At 44.9% G+C, this 17,732-nt stretch overlaps 1 protein-coding gene across 2 annotated transcripts; it reads right to left on the bottom strand.

Annotated features, from left to right (window-relative positions):
* Positions 1–11,255: 11,255 nt before the first annotated feature.
* On the bottom strand, positions 11,256–17,322 carry LOC119963398 (zinc finger protein 79-like). Of its 2 annotated transcripts, none has more exons than XM_038792462.1 (2): positions 17,075–17,322; positions 11,256–12,751 (listed from the first exon to the last, which is right to left on the bottom strand). In XM_038792462.1, the coding sequence occupies exon 2, from the start codon at positions 12,556–12,558 to the stop codon at positions 11,800–11,802; it is 759 nt and encodes a 252-aa protein (XP_038648390.1). In that variant the 5' UTR covers positions 12,559–12,751; positions 17,075–17,322; the 3' UTR covers positions 11,256–11,799. The 2 variants fall into 2 exon arrangements, with proteins under 2 accessions (XP_038648390.1, XP_038648391.1); XM_038792463.1 differs by lacking the exon at positions 17,075–17,322 and adding an exon at positions 16,175–16,214.
* Between the last annotated feature and the right edge of the window lie 410 nt (positions 17,323–17,732).

The raw sequence follows: 17,732 nt of genomic DNA, 5'->3' as shown, positions 1-17,732 counted from the left end.
TGTTGGGTGGGGTTATGGGGATAGGGTGGAGGTGTTGACCTTGGGTAGGGTTCTCTTTCCAAGAGCCGGTGCAGACTCGATGGGCCGAATGGCTTCCTTCTGCACTGTAAATTCTATGATAATTTATGATAAGAGTTTGTGGTCATGTGGAAACTTGATAAAGACTGGGAGAACAGTGATCTGTTTCTCGACAAACTTGATACCTTTAGCTGTCATAGGGCATCGTACCCTTGAATCAGAAGAGTAATTGTGTGTCGGTGACATGGGTTAAAACCATATCGCAGAAAAAGAAGGAAAAAGGCGGGCAGGCTCCGTCAGAACTTGGACACCTTAATACTTACCTTAATACTAATCTCTTTCTCATCATCTGAACACCTCAGGGTTCTGTACCAAACAGTATTGCTAAAGCATTATTGAAACGAGAGTCAGTATCTGAATCATCACCATCTCCCAGTTGCCAGACTCGTGTCTGCCGTTTCTGTGCCTTGGCCGCGTGGGCCGTCGGATAATCCGAATCGTTGTGCCTTACTAGTCTGCAAGAATTGTTGCGGTGCCAAAGAGGGGCTTGTTCGGCGTGAGGCATAGGGGCGGTGGCTGTGGAGGGCAAGTTACTGTGGTCGGATGGTGACTGTGGCGGTGGCCGGGGGAGGGCATATAGGGGGTCAAAGATATCTAAGTTGTGGTTCCGGGGGCTGGGGTGACCGGGGGCAGAGAGATCGCGCCAGTGTCCAGGGATAGTAATCAAATCTGGGAGACTCTCGCTGTTGTCAGAGTCAAGTTCAAGGTGAAAGTCTGTACCTGTGGGCAGAGACAAGTTCGGGTCTGTGGGCGTAGACAAGAGATAAATGCCGGCATGGCTGGGGGAGGGTTGGCATAGGGGTCGGACTAGGTTGTCGATGGGCGGGGTGGAATCGTCTCCTATTGCCAGAGAGATGTGGTGGGAGTGGCTACATTGGGATCCGTAGACTTTTGAGTTAGTTGATGTGGAACCAACCAGTTTTACCGTTGGGGTACGTTATCTTGTACACGGAGGGGCTCACTTTGTCGGAAATGGAGTAGGGTCCTGCAAATTTGGGGGAGAGGAAATAACTGGGGTTGTAAAGTGAAACCATTACTTGCTGACCGACTGTGTACTCTATGGGGTGGGTGGTTTCGTCAAGCAGGCTTTACCCTGCTTCCTTCTAACGCCTAATTGTACAGCTGCAGCGAGTTGTGCCGCTTTAATGATATCTGTAACCTATTGGACTGTTTTTTCGTGGGTGAGGGCGGTTATTGTGGGGCTTGCCAAATCGAGGCCTAATAAATATTCAATACCCTTCATGGGCTGTCCGGTCATGAGAGTGTGGGGGCGTGAAGCCTGTTGAACTGGAAACAGTGTCCCGAATAAACATGAGAGAAAGTAGGAGGACCGTGTCCCACATGGTATTGTTCTGTTGCACCATCTTCCTAATGGTCGCTTTTAAAGTTCGATTCATTCTCTCGACAATGCCAGTGGATTGGGGGTGATATGCTATATGGAATTTCTGCCTGATCCCAAAAATTGTTCAAACATTTTGCATGACTCTGCCGGTGAAGTGGGAACCTTGGTCTGACACAATGCTGTGGGGGAGACACCAGCGTGTGAATATGTGTTGGGTCAAAATCTTAGCGGTGGCCTTTGCTGTGTTTGTCCGTGAGGGAAATGCTTCTACCCATTTAGTAAAGGTGTCGATTACAACCAGCACGTGCTTGAAACCATTTCTGCAAGGGGGAAGGGGCCAATGTAATCGAGTTGCAAATTTGTCCAAGGGCCATTCACAGGTCGGGTGTGACGTAATTGTCCTTTCTTTGAGTAATGTTCGGGATTGTTCGGAGCAAAGATAAGGCAAATCTCGACATAATGGGTTACATCGCTTTTTAAATCGGGCCACCTACACAAAGGTCTTAAATGGGAAATAGTATTCTCTAGCCCCTGATGTCCGTGTCCGTCATGAAATTGGTAAATGAGCTGGTTTCTGTCCTGGGTGGGGACCACATAAATTCTGTTTTTTAAAACTATGCCATCCTTCAATCTATCATAGGGGACTGGGAAGTTGCCATCTAAAACCTGTTTCAGGGTGTCGTCTGCTTTTTGTACTTGGGATAGATCCTCAATATTGGTCTAGGAAACCTGGACTGAGGGTATCGGTTCGCTTTCGGGTGGCTGCCAGAAGTGACCATGGCGTGATCCTGCTTTGGCTAAGGAATCTGGGTGGGAAGGAACGATGATGGCTTCTTGCGTTAATAATACCATATATGTGGTCTGAGGCTGTCTTGAGAATGTGCTTTAACAGGGCAGAGGGTATGGGTTTTCCATTGGCTGAAACAAAATCTCGAGATTCCCACACGGGGCAGGAATTCTGTTGCACACATACAGGCTGTCCGAGTGTATGTCTGCGGGAGCTGGAAAAGAGTCAGGGTGCTGAATTACATAGGCTATGGCTGTGAGTTCTGCTGCTTGTGAACCTAGGTGGCCGGGCAATTTTAAAGAGATCTCTTCTAGTGGGCGTCCCTGCGCGTCTTCCACGTAAATACCACAACTAGTAATTCTAACTCCATTTTCGATTGTGGAGGAACCGTCTACATAAATTTTTTAAGCATTCCCTGTGGTTTGGGAATCTGGTGTTTTACTGCCTGCTCGTGGGTGTAGTGACTTTGGGATAAAGGGTCCTGTGTGGTGTTGGGCTGCTATGATCTGGCACTCATGTGGGGTCCCTGCATATTGGGAGATTATCGGCCAGAAATGTGTGGGTCTTGGTGCGTTTTACCGTAATGTCCCTGCCTTGTAACAGTAGTGTCCAGCGAGCTGCTCTGATTTGGCTGACTGAACCATCCTTATATCTACCGTTGAGTAACAGTTGAGTGGGGGTGTGCTCGGTCAGGATCGTTACTGGGTTGAGGCCTGTGATGTACGCAAAGTACTGTACTGCCCAAAAGACTGCAAGCAAGTGCCATTCGCAGGCTGAGAATCCTTGCTCTACAGGGTCTAATACCCTTGAGGCATATTCTACGGGTCCCAAGTGATCGTGTCGTTCTTGCAGTACTGCTGATAGGGTTCAGTCGGTGGTTGCTACTTCTATGGCATAGGGCAAGTCTGGGTCTGGAACTTGTAAAGTGGGGGCCTGTGCCTAGGGCGCATTTTAAATCATCAATGGCGTCATAGACGTTCCTCACTGCTCCTTGATGATGTGCAATGTACACATCCACACTTTTCACCAACTTCCTGGTTTCTTTTTACAGAACTTCTACTTGTGGCCGAACAACACTCCAGCACTTGGAAGGAGTGTTCTCGTTGACTGATCCCCAATGACTCAGGTTACATGGAGCCCTCCTTTGTCCGTTACTTTGGAAGACAATGCACATGTATTTTCAGTTTGTCTGCTGCAGCTGCTCAGCTGTCCCCCAGACATTTGACATTTCCTTCCTGTTTCAAGGCACCAAGTGCGCTTATTCTCCTGCTTACTGCAGTTGGCTGTACCTTGGTTTGTGTGCCTCATCATAACTGTAATGGTCCAATCTTGCGCCTGGAAGCCAAGCAACTCTAGTATACGTTCCTAAGGTCATCTGTGCAGACACAGTTGCAGAATCACTCTTCAGTTTCAGACTTTGCTGTTTAAATTCTTGAACTAGTGATTAGAGTTCCTGGGGATTTTTCTGTTATGTTTCAGAAGACAATTTGTCACTTTCATCACATCTGCTTCTGTTTCATCAAAGTGCCATTCTACCCGGGAATTCCCACAGTGACCATTTATGTAATTATTTCTGCTTTTCATGGTTTCCTCCGTATTTTCAGCTTAAACATGTACCACTGTGAGGATTTCTTTTCCTGGTGTACTTTATGAGGGACTGCAGGCACGGGTACAAAACCAACCAATGTATTTTCATTTCCAATAAGCCAGGTAGAGCAACTTTAGGCACATTCTCTCATTATTGGTAGGGAGGAAGTTGAAAGAATGAATCCTGTATTGTTTCACTATGGCATATTGATGCTTACAAAGTGCGCCGTTGGACCCAACATAGCATGTGCACATTCCAATCTCTATATCCACTTGATACTTTTTGTCAGCAGTGGATGCATTTTGTACCTCAAGTAAGCTAGATTCCCCAGTCACCACACCTGTCGTGATCATTGAAACTGCTGGAAAGGTATCTCTTTGATATGGTTACATTTATTCTACCATTGGTCAAATGCATGATCTTCCTTTCATAGTACACCACCATCCTCATCAACAAGAAATTTAACAACTGGACAGGTTTTCAGGCCTATACACACTGGAAGATCTTGTCGTTTTAGGATTTGCATTGCAGCCTCAGCAGTTTGTCCTGTTGCTTCCATGGAGAGGTAGGTCCTGTCTGTGGCAGACAGCCCAGAGTTGTCTTCTGTTCAACAACCATGCAGCATATCTGAAAGTAGCTGGTGTAGCCTTTGCTTTGGATCCCCTAACAATTTGGCATAATTTGTTAAGAAATGGGTTAAAAGACATTCCAATTAGTTGTCTCATTTATGTTGACAATAATAAATTGACAATAATTGACGTGTAAAGGGGCTTCAGGTGGCCTTTGTGTCAAGTGATGTGATGACATAGTTTTGTGCAGAGTCTGTTAAAGTGGAATAAAGGTGTTTGTGGGAAAGGAGCAGAACCTTTGACTCTTTATGCAACAGCAGCTAAACGTCTAACAAATGGTAGCAGAGGATGGTTGCTGTGCAAATGTGAAGGGTTGAAAGATACAACTTTTCCAGACCAAACCAAGGGGTGAGTGAGAAGAAAAAAGTATATATGGAGAACTTAATAAGTACTTTGCGTCTGTCTTCACAGTGGAAGACATGAGTAATATCCCAAAAATTATAGAGGGTCAGGGGGCTGAGTTGAGTATGGTTGCCATTACAAAAGAGATGGTGCTAAAAAAGCTAAAAGGTCTTAAAATTGACAAATCTCCTGGCCCCGATGGGCTACACCCTAGAGTTCTGAGGGAGGTGGCTGAAGAAATAGCGGAAGCGTTGGTTGAGATCTTTCAAAAATCACTGGAGTCAGGGAAAGTCCCGAACGATTGGAAGATCGCTGTTGTAACCCCCTTGTTCAAGAAAGGATCAAGACAAAAGATGGAAAATTATAGGCCAATTAGCCTAACCTCGGTTGTTGGTAAAATTCTAGAATCGATCGTTAAGGATGAGATTTCTAAATTCTTGGAAGAGCAGGGTCGGATTAGAACAAGTCAACATGGATTTAGTAAGGGGAGGTCGTGCCTGACGAACCTGTTAGAATTCTTTGAGGAGGTGACAAGTAGGTTAGACCAGGGAAACCCAGTGGATGTGGTCTATCTGGATTTCCAAAAGGCCTTTGATAAGGTGCCACACAGGAGGCTGCTGAGTAAGGTGAGGGCCCATGGTGTTCAAGGTGAGCTACTGGCATGGGTTGAGGATTGGCTGTCTGACAGAAGGCAGAGAGTTGGGATAAAAGGTTCTTTTTCGGAATGGCAGCCGGTGACCAGCGGTGTCCCACAGGGTTCAGTGTTGGGGCCGCAGCTGTTCACCATATATATTAATGATCTGGATGAAGGGACTGGGGGCATTCTAGCGAAGTTTGCCGATGATGCAAAGTTAGGTGGTCAGGCAGGTAGTGCTGAGGAAGTGGGGAGGCTGCAGAAGGATCTAGACAGTTTGGGAGAGTGGTGCAGGAAATGGCTGATGCAATTCAACGTGAGAAAATGTGAGGTCTTGCACTTTGGAAAAAAGAATCCAAGCATAGACTACTTTCTAAACGGTGAGAAAATTCATAATGCCAAAGTACAAAGGGATCTGGGAGTGCTAGTCGAGGATTCCCTAAAGGTAAACATGCAGGTTGAATCTGTGATTAAGAAAGCGAATGCAATGTTGTCATTTATCTCAAGAGGGTTGGAATATAAAAGCAGCGATGTGCTACTGAGCCTTTATAAGGCTCTGGTTAGGCCCCATTTGGAGTACTGTGTCCAGTTTTGGGCCCCACATCTCAGGAAGGACATACTGGCACTGGAGCGTGTCCAGCGGAGATTCACACGGATGATCCCTGGAATGGCGGGTCTAACATATGATGAACGGCTGAGGATCCTGGGATTGTATTCATTGGAGTTTAGAAGGTTAAGGGGAGATCTAATAGAAACTTACAAGATAATACATGGCTTAGAAAGGGTGGACGCAAAGAAACTGTTTCCGATAGGCGAGGAGACGAGGACCCATGGGCACAGCCTTAGAATTAGAGGGGGTAAATTCAGAACAGAAATGCGGAGACATTTCTTCAGCCAGAGAGTGGTGGGCCTGTGGAATTCATTGCCGCGGAGTGCAGTGGAGGCCGGGACGCTAAATGGCTTCAAGGCAGAGATAGATAAATTCTTGATGTTGCGAGGAATTAAGGGCTACGGGGAGAATGCTGGTAGGTGGAGTTGAAATGCCCATCAGCCATGATTGAATGGCGGAGTGGACTCGATGGGCCGAATGGCCTTACTTCCACTCCTATGTCTTATGGTCTTAACCTAAGATAAAGATGGCCGGATATGACTATCCCCCTTATTTTCTGAAAGGGGATTGTACAATCAATGGAGACGTGCAGTAGTTATGTGTACTAAGGTAACTGCTTTGGGAAAGAGAAAACAAGGTATGGCATTGACTCTTTCTCTACCTTATGACAGTAAAATCCGAAGCAAAGTGTTTTCTGAGCTGGAATTGGAAGAGTTAGACTCAGAAGAAGGTCTGGAGACTCTATTACGTTATATGGATAAGATTTATAAAAAGGATGACTTGTTAAGTGCGTATGATAGGTTCCAGAAAATGAGGGACTGCAGGCACGGGTACAAAACCAACCAATGTATTTTCATTTCCAATAAGCCAGGTAGAGCAACTTTAGGCACATTCTCTCATTATTGGTAGGGAGGAAGTTGAAAGAATGAATCCTGTATTGTTTCACTATGGCATATTGATGCTTACAAAGTGCGCCGTTGGACCCAACATAGCATGTGCACATTCCAACCTCTATATCCACTTGATACTTTTTGTCAGCAGTGGATGCATTTTGTACCTCAAGTAAGCTAGATTCCCCAGTCACCACACCTGTCGTGATCATTGAAACTGCTGGAAAGGTATCTCTTTGATATGGTTACATTTATTCTACCATTGGTCAAATGCATGATCTTCCTTTCATAGTACCCCACCATCCTCATCAACAAGAAATTTAACAACTGGACAGACCTATTTTGATAGGTTCCAGAAAATAGAGGATTTCTCCATTGAAGACCATATAATGGAATTTGGCAGACTATATAAAAGGCTGCAGAAACACAACCTGGAATTTCCAGTCTGTGTAACCTTTAAATTACTTGACTGTGCTAGAGTGAGCAACATGGATAGACTCCTGGTTTTGACAGGAGTTCAGTTTGCGGATAAGGATACCTTATTCGTTCAGATGACAGAAGCTTTAAAAAAGTTTCTGGGGAAACATTCGATTCCGATGGCTCTGATGACACAAATAGGTCAGTCTGCAATAAAGCAGAATATGGAAGATACACTACTAACAGGATGGCAAAATTGTACAGCTCCGAACAAATTCCAACACTATAGAAGGAGATCGGGACCCAGAAATTATGAAGACAGAAACCCAGTTGGAACCTACAATAGGAAGATGAACCCCAGAAATGCACAGGGCATGATAAATCGTGTTTTCAACGTGACTCTCAATACCATTATGCTTTCAACTGTCCAACACGTTATAATAGAGTGTTTGAAGCGACACATGACACGGAGGAGTCAGAAGAGGAAAAAGATAGTGACCAGAAAGAAGGCATTGTCTTATTAACAAGTAGTTTTACGTCGGTAATGAGGATGTTTGTTGCAGAATCCTTCAATTGTGCTGTATTGGACAGTGGCTGCACATCTGCTGTATGTGGAATTGACTGGTTAAAATGTTACCTGGACTCCTTGAATGCCGAAAATCATAACAAGGTTATGGAATTTGAAAGTTCCACAAGTTTCAGGTTTGGGGATGATAATACTCTGAAGTCGCTGAAAAGAGTGGTGATCCCTTGCAATATTGCCAGAGTGAATCATTTCATTAGCACAGATGTTAAATCAAGTGAGATACCTTTGCTTCTGAGCAGACCGTCGATGAAGAAAGCACACATGAAACTGGATATGGAACAGGGTAAGGTGGACTTACAATTTACACAGTCGGGACACTATTGTATTCCATTACTGACAAATAATATTTCAAATATAGTTGTTAAGGATGTGTTAATAGCAGTTGAAAATGGTACTTTAGCTGATAAAAAGCTTGTTGTATTAAAACTGCATAGGCAATTTGCGCATCCGTCTCCTCAGAGGCTGAAACATTTATTAAAGGGTGCAGGGGTAAGGGATGAAGACTATACTAAACTGACAGAATAGGTTAGTGATCGTTGTGAAGTTTGTAGGAAGTACAAAAGGACACCAGCACGACTGATAGTAACCCTACCTTTGGCCAGAGATTTTAACAACATTGTGGCCATGGACCGTATGATCTGGGATAAAGCCAGTAATATATTTATTTTGCATTTTTTGGATTTAGCAACCAGATTTAGTTAATCAACGATTATACGAAGTAAAGAAAAGAGAGTAATTCTGGATCAAATTGTGGAAAAATGGATAGGGACAGGAATGGGCAGACTAGCAAAATTCCTTACTAACAGGAGAGAATTTGCTAATGATGAGTTTAGGGATATGTGTGAAAACGTGAATATCACAGTTATGAACACAGCTGCGGAAAGCCCATTTAATAATGGTGTGTGAAAGTGTGTGTGAAAGAAACCATGCTGTAACTGATGACATGCTCTGGAAAATTTTGTCGGATCGACCGAATTACAAGCTAAATTCAACTTTAGCATGGACGGTACATGCAAAGAATTCATTGCAAATGGTTGGGGGCTACAGTCCCTATCAATTAGTGTTTGGTAGAAATCCTAAAATTCTGTGCATTTTCGATGACCAGCCTCCAGCTTGGGAAGGGACTACAATTAGCTCTGCCTTTGCTGATCCGGCAATGTTTTACTGGCACTATAAAGAAAATCTTTCTTGCATCTTTATGACGCATGTCGATGATTATTTGTGGGATGGGACTAGTGTAGCTATTGTAATCTCTGGTTTGAGGAAATAATTCAGGGTTGGAAGTCAGGTTTCTGGTGCATTTAAACGTATTGGACTGGAAATCGGACAGACTAAGTTAAGTTAGGGGCAACTTTACGTCAGCAATCTTATTTGGAAAGCATCAGTCCAATAGCAATTAGTAGTGTCTAGGTTTCACAAAAAGACGCAATGGTTTCAAAGATGGAAAAAGAGCACCTGCGAAGTTTAATCGGGCAACTGAATTGGTTAGGTAGACAGACTAGACCGGACATGAGTTTTGTTGTCTTAGAGTCAAGTACAAAAATGAATGATTCCAAAGTGGAAGACATAATAAGAGCAAATAAAGAGTTGGCCAAACTAAAAATGCAGGAGTGTGTTTTGAGGTTCCCAGTTTTAGGTGACCGTAGGCACTTGAAACTCATAGTTTATAGTGATGCGTCCTATGCAAATTAATGTGATGGGGTTTCAAATGCAGGAGGTTTTATAATTTTCATTTTGGGGAACAATGTCCTCTTGTGTGGGAAACAAAGAAAATAAGGAAAGTGGTCAAAAGCAGTTTGGCTGCTGAGATGTTAAGCCTTGTAGAGGCGGTGGATATGGCCGTTTAAATATCTCACATATTGACAGAAATTTTGGGATTAGGGGATTTGGGTAATATACCTATTGACTGTCACATTGACAATAAATCCCTGTAGGAAAATGTGCACTCTACAAAATGTGTCAATGAAAAAAGGTTAAGGATAGACATTGCAAGTTTGAAGCAGATGTTGGACAGAGGGGAAATAACAAAAATTACATGAGTCGACAGTAGCTATCAATTGTCAGACTGTTTTACAAAAAGAGGGGGTAGTTCACAGAAACTTTTGGATATTGGTAATTTTTTTTCCAAAAAAATGAAAAAAAAGGTTGGGGGGGGGGGGAATTGCGTGTGTGTTTTTCAGTTTCTTGAAATTTTGTTTCCACTGTAGCCATGCTGGCCACGCAAAATGGACACTGAGCCAAACTAAAATGGAAGACAGAAGGAAAAGCCTGTTTAGTGAGAACAGACAGCCTGCTCTCAACTAATTAGCATTTTGCAAGCAGCAAACCCGTTTCTGGCCAGGTGCGAGATCTCCAAGCCAAAGGTGTTAATGGCAAAGCGCTTAGCATTCTGATGAGGCAGCCCAGATCCAGGCACAAACAATGGCAACATTTCCATCTCAATGTAACACTTAATTGGTTGTGCAGACAGGATGGCACCAGAGTAACGAATATCGAAACCACCCCCCAACATCGAGGGAAGCCCCCGCATTGGAGGATTTCGAAGGTAACCGTTTGGAAACGCTCCAATCGGTACCGAAAGGTAGAGCCCGCCTAGAAGGGGGCAAGGACATTAGAGAGGGGTATAAAGGCAAATTCCCCACAGAGCCCGGTCTGTTAAACCCGTGCTCCGGCCCTGACTGACATCTTGCATCCTGACTCTAGCCGTTGAGCACCAGCCGCCGAAACCGTAAGTTCAACGCTCGCTACGCGATCCAAGCCCACTAGACCCCCAGTACCAGAACGCTTGCTGAAGGCTGCAGTACAAGACCAGGACGAAGGCCTCGTTCTCTGACCTTGCCTGTTCCTGTTAGATAAGTATTCTGTTCACTTAAGTTTAGTTATAGCTTAGTCTCTTAGTGTGTGTATGAGTATTTATTATAACTGTATAATAAATATTGATCGTTTGAACCTTACTAATCGGTGTATCGTCTTTATTACTTTGAACTTGACCTTGGAATACTTGTGACGTTGTCTATACGGCAACTGGCGACTCCAGAGCTGAATAAATACATAGAACAGAGCCTAGTAGTGTTAAGCACACGTCGAATACGGAGGCGTGTTAATACACTCCAATAAACGCGTTTTACAACCACAGTAAAACGTGCAACACCACCTAATTATTTTTTTTCTCCAAGGAAGGGGAGACTGTTATGAAATGGTTAAGAGACATTCTAATTAGTTGTCTCATTTATGTTAAGTATCCAATAATTGACACTGATTATGTAAAGGGGCTTCAGGTGGCCTTTGTGTCAGGTGATGTGATGGCAGAGTCTGGTAAAGTGAAATAAAGGTGTTTGTAGAAAAGGAGCAGAACTTTTGACTCTTTATACAACAGCAGCTAAACATCTAACATAATTACATTGATGTTCTTCATCATTGCGAGCTTAACAGGAAATTAACGGGGCCAATGTTTGTGATGAATACAGTTCCTTCCATCTCAAGTTGAGAAAAATTCTTGTTCTGACGTTAAACGTAGTTTCATAACATCAGCAATAGCATCTTCTAAGTACATCCTTCCTGAGCCCTATTCCCTCAGAAGGGCGAAAACAAGTGTAAAGTTCCAGCACCGAATGACTTGTCACATGGCTGAGTCCCTGTGTGAGGGGACAGAAAACCCAAGCACTGGGAAATGCCATGAACCAACAGCTAATCAAGGAATTTTTTATTATATTCAAAAAATATAACCCAAGAATAGCCAATCAGGTGGATTATATTAATATTAATCAAATTAATTAACTGAATTAAATTAAAATTAATTAAAGATGTGTTAACAGCAGCAGAAACATTTTCTGTCAAAATGGACAATCTTGGATGTAATTAACAGCAGCAATAAGAGGAGAATTCAACCCCTTCAGTTACTTGTGAACTCTCTGGTGTTTCTGCAGATGTGATGACTGAATGAATCCCTTTCCACACACTGAACAGGTGAACGGCCTCTCCCCAGTGTGACCTCGCTGGTGTATCAATAGATGGGATGAAGTAATGCATCCCTTTCCACACTCTGAGCACATGAATGTCTTCTCCCCAGTGTGAACCTGCTGGTGTGTTAGCAAAGTGGATGAACGAGTGAATCCCTTTTCACACAGGGAGCAGGTGAATGGCCGTTCCCCAGTGTGAGTACGCTGATGGGCCAGAAGCTGCTTTGTACTTTTAAAACGCTTCTGACATTCAGAGCATTGGAAAGGTCTCTCCTCGGTGTGAACTCGCTGGTGTGTTAGAAGCTCAGATGACTGAATGAATCCTTTCCCACATGTGGAGCAGATGAATGGCTTCTCTCCAGTGTGAATTCGCTGGTGTCTCAGAAAGTTGGCTGACTGACTGAATCCCTTCCCGCATACGGAGCAGGTGTATGGTCTCTTCCCAGTGTGAACTCGCTGGTGTCTCCGCAGACTGGCTGATTGAGTAAACCCTTTCCCACATTCTGAGCAGATGAATGGTCTCTCCCCTGTGTGAATTCGTTGGTGTGTTAAAAGGCTAGATCTCTGAGTGAATTCTTCCTCACAAATAGAGCAGCTGAACGGTCTCTCCCCAGTGTGACTGCGCTGATGATTTTCTATCTGGGACGGGTAACTGAATCCCTTTCCACAATATCCACATTTCCACGGTTTCTCCATGGTGGGGGGCTTTGTCTCTCCCCAGAATGGACAATCAGTTGAAGCCTCACCCACAAATAAACACGTGTACGGTTTCTCTCTGCTGTTTTTTTCAGGTTGTGAGACCTCCTTCCACTTTCAAAGGCTGATGATATTCAGGTCAAAGAGTCATAGAGGTTTACAGCATGAAGGTCCTGATGAAGCGAGTGGACCCCTGTAAAAGGAGTTTACAAAAGCTATTATTGTGAGTCTAGGATAGAAATTCACAATAGCTCTCCTCCTGCTTCCTAGCCTATGCATGCGCCCTGCTACACACTGCCCTATATAAACATAGAGTGTGTGTGTTTCTTTTTACATTTGGGCAACATTATTTTAGCAATGGCGCAGATCAACGTTCACTTAAAATGTGTTTCAGAAATGTAACTGGAAGTTTAAACTCTCAAAACTTGAAGAATCAATGTAAAAGAGGATTAAGATTTACTAAGTGGAATTATGAATATGCTGAGAGTCTTGGGTTACAGGAAGATATAGGTGGGATGGTCAAATGGGCAGAAAAGTGGCTGATGGAATTTAATCCTGAAAAATGTGAGGTATTACACTTTGGAAGGAACAATTTGACAAGAAAATATTCAATGAATGGCACCACACTGGGAAGTCCTGAGGAACAAAGTGACCGTGGCGTGTTTGTAAATAGATCTCTGACGGAAGGATTAATAGGGTGGTGAAAAAGGCATATGGTACACTTGCTTTTATCAATCGTGGCATAGATTACAAAAGCAAGGAAGTCATGTTGGAGTTATATAGACCATTGGTGAGACCACAGCTGGAGTACTGAATGAAGTTCTGGTCACCACATTATAGGAAGGATGTGATTGCACTGGAGTGGGTGCAGAGGCATTTCACCATGTTGCCTGGGATTGAACATTTAAGTTATGAAGACAGGTTGGATTGGCTTGGGTCGTTTTTGCTGCAGCAGAGAAGACTAAGTGGCCACCTGACCAAGGTGTACAAGAGTATGAGTGGCATAGACAGGGTGGATAGGGAACAGCTGTTCCCCTTAGTTAGTCGGTTACGAGGGACGGGAAGTGCAGCGGGGGGGGGGGGGGGGGGGGTGTTGAGGAAAAGCTTTTCTACCCAGAGGGTGGTGACGGTCTGGAACACACTGCCTGGAAGGGTGGTAGAGGCGTGTTGCCTCACATCCTTTGAAAAGTACCTGGACGAGCACATGGCACGTCTTAACATTCGAGGCTATGGGCCAAGTGCCAACAAATGGGATTAGGACTGGCAGATCAGGTGCCTTTGATGCGGCGGTGCAGACCCGATGGGCCGAAGAGCCTTTTCTGCACTGTATTTTTCTGTGATTCTGTGAAAAGTGGATTTTCACAGTGTAAAATTCTTACTATGACAACATCTGTGCAAGAAATTACTCTTATTATATTACTTTTGGAAAAAAAAGAGTAGATTGCACTGGGATCCTGTTCCTCGGCATTTTGATTGACTCTCCCCTAGCACATCAGTGACTCAGCCATGCGACTCCTCATTTGGTGCTGGAAGCCTCTGAAGGAATTGCCTTGCTCTCACCCTTCTTATGGAATTGTGCTCATGAAATGAAATGAAATGAAATGAAAAATGAAAATCGCTTATTGTCACGAGTAGGCTTCAATGGAGTTACTGTGAAAAGCCCCTAGTCGCCACATTCCGGCGCCTGTTCGGGGAGGCTGTTACGGGAATCGAACCGTGCTGCTGGCCTGCCTTGGTCTGCTTTCAAAGCCAGTGATTTAGCCCAGTGTGCTAAAGGAGGTACTTTGAATATGTAAGTTGCAGAAAGAAATTGAACAATTCTGAGAAAGAGCGGAGGAGCCACAGCAGACCAAAGAAAATGAACATGTGAACTTGCTTCCGAAGAAGCAGCCAAGTAGGGTTCTGCGTGACTGACACACAGTGACTCAGGTCAACGAGAAAATCGGAAAAAGTCATTCATCAATTGCAGAATGATTTTGGACAAGAAATAGAAGTTCCTCAATAGGAAGTCATTGAGGTTAGTGAAAAGAAATCGTGGAAGTGTGTTACATATGATTGCATAGTGGCGAGATGTGGCTTTGAGGGGTGAGGGGGCCACAAGGCAGGATCCGTGTGCAAAGGATCTTTGCTGTTGAATATTATAAATATTAATATTATATCCCTATCAGTAATGAATAGTATATTCTTATCAGTCAAATATGAATTAAAATTTTGACTGTTATTATAATTTTACCCATGAAGCATCTTTGATGAATAACACAGAAGTTATGTTCAAAGTTCCTATTAGTATTATGTGAATTCTACAAAGGTTTAGCAATTTACCAATTCCTACAATAATAGGAAATAATTCCAGATTAAAATTTAGAGAGCCAGATCTTCCAGTCTACAACAATGCTGCTCCAATTGCCACTGACTGGAAGCAAAAATAATTTGAAATGGCAAACTTATTTGCTATTCATAGCTGCAGCCAGGTCTTCCAATTCCAGGTGCAGGGATCCCAGGATGAAGCCCAAGGGACAGAAGGTAGAATGCAGCAGAGGCAAGGTCACGCCTCCCTCCCTCCGCTTTTCAGTCTGGAGTTGCTATATTCTGGTTAATTGCAACGGTTTTAAGAGTTTTAGTAGTGTTACTAGGGATGGGAATGAGTGGAGGTTAATGAGTAGGTGGGCAGTTTGTTTAGGGGGTAGTCAGAGGTTGATAGTGGGTGTTGGCATGTGTATGGCAGTGGGGGTGGTGGTGTGAGTTCCCTATTAATCATTAACCTACGTCAGGATTTTTCAATGAAACTATACACATGTAAGTAGAACATAACAGGTTCAAATGTCTGGTATGAAGTTCAGTGTTGGAGAAATTTCTGGAGGGGCCCAGGGTTCATTGGAAATTTGAACATCCCGGGCAGTTAACGTGCATGCCGGGCCAGGACTTCCCTGGAGTTCCAATGAGGGTCTGCATATGTACACCTCAAATGGACATTGCAGTTGGTATTGGAAGGACTGGTTCATTGCACTTCAATTTGGGCAGCACGGTAGCACAAGTGGATAGCACTGTGGCTTCACAGCGCCAGGGTCCCAGGTTCGATTCCTCGCTGGATCACTGTCTGTCCGGAGTCTGCACGTTCTCCCCGTGTCTGCGTGGGTTTCCTCCGGGTGCTCCAGTTTCCTCCAACAGTCCAAAGACGTACAGCTTAGATGGATTGGCCATGATAAATTGCTCTCAGTGACCAAAAAGGTTAGAAGTGGTTATTGGGTTACAGGGATAGGGTGGAAGTGAGGGCTTAAGTGGATCGGTGCAGACTCAATGGGCCGAATGGCCTCCTTCTGCACTGTATACCACCAAAAATGTACAACAGCGCCTAGACTTCCTAAGGAAATTCGGCATGTCCACATTAACCCTTACCGACTTTTACAGATGCACCATAGAAAGCATCCTATCTGGCTGCATCACAGCCTGTTATGGCAACTGCTCTGCCCAGCACCGCAAGAAACTTCAGAGAGTCGTGAACACCGCCCAGTCCATCACACGAACCTGCCTCGCATCCATTGACTCCATTTACACCTCGCACTGCCTGGGGAAAGTGGTCAGCATAATCAAAGACCCTCCCACCCGGCTTACTCACTCTTCCAACTTCTTCCATCGGGCAGGAGATACAGAAGTCTGAGAACACGCACGAACAGACTCAAAAACAGCTTCTTCCCCACTGTTACCAGACTCCTAAATGACCCTCTTATGGACTGACCTCATTAACACTACACCCTGTATGCTTCATCCGATGCCGGTGCTTATGTAGTTACGTTGTGTACCTTGTGTTGCCCTATTATGTATTTTTCTTTTATTCCCTTTTCTTCCCATGTACTTTATGATCTGTTGAGCTGCTCGCAGAACAATACTTTTCACTGTACCTCGGTACACATGACAATAAACAAATCCAATCCAATGTTCTATGTAATTCCCAGGATTTTGCAACACTATCAGTTTCAATATATAAATTAACTCTATTAAATTCGCATAGATTAACCCCAGTATCTCCTATACGAAAATGAAAATCGCTTATTGTCACGAGTAGGCTTTAATGAAGTTACTGTGAAAAGCCCCTAGTCGCCACAGTCCGACGCCTGTCTGGGGAGGCTGGTACGGGAATCGAACCATGCTGCTGGCCTGCTTTCAAAGCCAGCGATTTAGCCCAGTGAGCTAAACCAGCCCCATTATAGATTAATGTGTTCCTTGTCGATTAAATTTATGTTCCTCCTGTAAATTAACCCGGGTTTCCTATAAATTTTAAAAACCTCAGAGCTTAAACCCAGTACCCGCTATAGAATAACCACTGCCCCTCATACAGTTAAACCCCAATGCACCCAAACAACTACTACCAGTGCCATTGCCCCAGATTATTTCACACACTTCGTTCAGAGACTTCGGAGCGATTTCACTTCAAATAAACACCCAGTTCACTGATTTTAACACAAATAGCCCAGAGAGCGATCATTCTAGAGCTCCTTAAAAGGTGGATTATTTTTACCAGGCGAATTCCTGCCGGCAGGGACTCCACTAGGCCGCACCCACACTCTGATCGGCCTCCACACTGCCCCATCTTGGCATCGCCATGGAAATCTCCCATTACCCAATCGGAGCCTGCCTGTCGACTGGCCAATCAGATCCGTGAGAGGTAAACCAATCAGGTAAGCGCAAAACCATCCCTTTCCGTTTGACTCCCGCGCGCACGCGCCTCGCATTCACCTTGCTCTTGCTCCCCCCCGCCCCGCTCTTGCTCCCCCCCGCCCCGCTCTTGCCCCATCTTTTCTCTTGCCTGATCCCCTCGCTCTCTCAAGTTCCACCCCGCGATGCCTCCACTGCTCCCACTCTGCCCTCATAGCATCATGCCCCGCTCCTCTCCACCTGCCCCGTCGCTCTTCCAGCCCCGCCCCGGCCCTCCAGCACCGCCACCGGTCCTCCAGCCCCGCCCCTCTGGCCCTCCAACACCGCCACCGGTCTTCCAGCCCCGCCCCTGACCCTCCAACATCGTCACCGGTCCTCCAGCCCCGCCCCTGAACCTCCAACATCACCACCGGTCTTCCAGCCCCGCCCCTGACCCGCCAACACCGCCACCGGTCCTCCAACACCGCCACCGGTCCTCCAGTCCCGCCCCTGACCCTCCAACATCGCCACCGGTCCTCCAA

The sequence above is a fragment of the Scyliorhinus canicula genome, chromosome 3, assembly GCF_902713615.1.
Source record: "Scyliorhinus canicula chromosome 3, sScyCan1.1, whole genome shotgun sequence".
Taxonomy (NCBI): domain Eukaryota; kingdom Metazoa; phylum Chordata; class Chondrichthyes; order Carcharhiniformes; family Scyliorhinidae; genus Scyliorhinus; species Scyliorhinus canicula.
The sequence above is the reverse complement of the archived record's forward strand: the minus strand, read 5'-3'. Positions and strand labels throughout refer to the sequence as shown.

Bases quoted from the DNA above. Each gene is read 5' to 3' on its own strand.
- LOC119963398 (XM_038792462.1), bottom strand. From the start codon at position 12,558: ATGGAGAAACCGTGGAAATGTGGATATTGTGGAAAGGGATTCAGTTAC.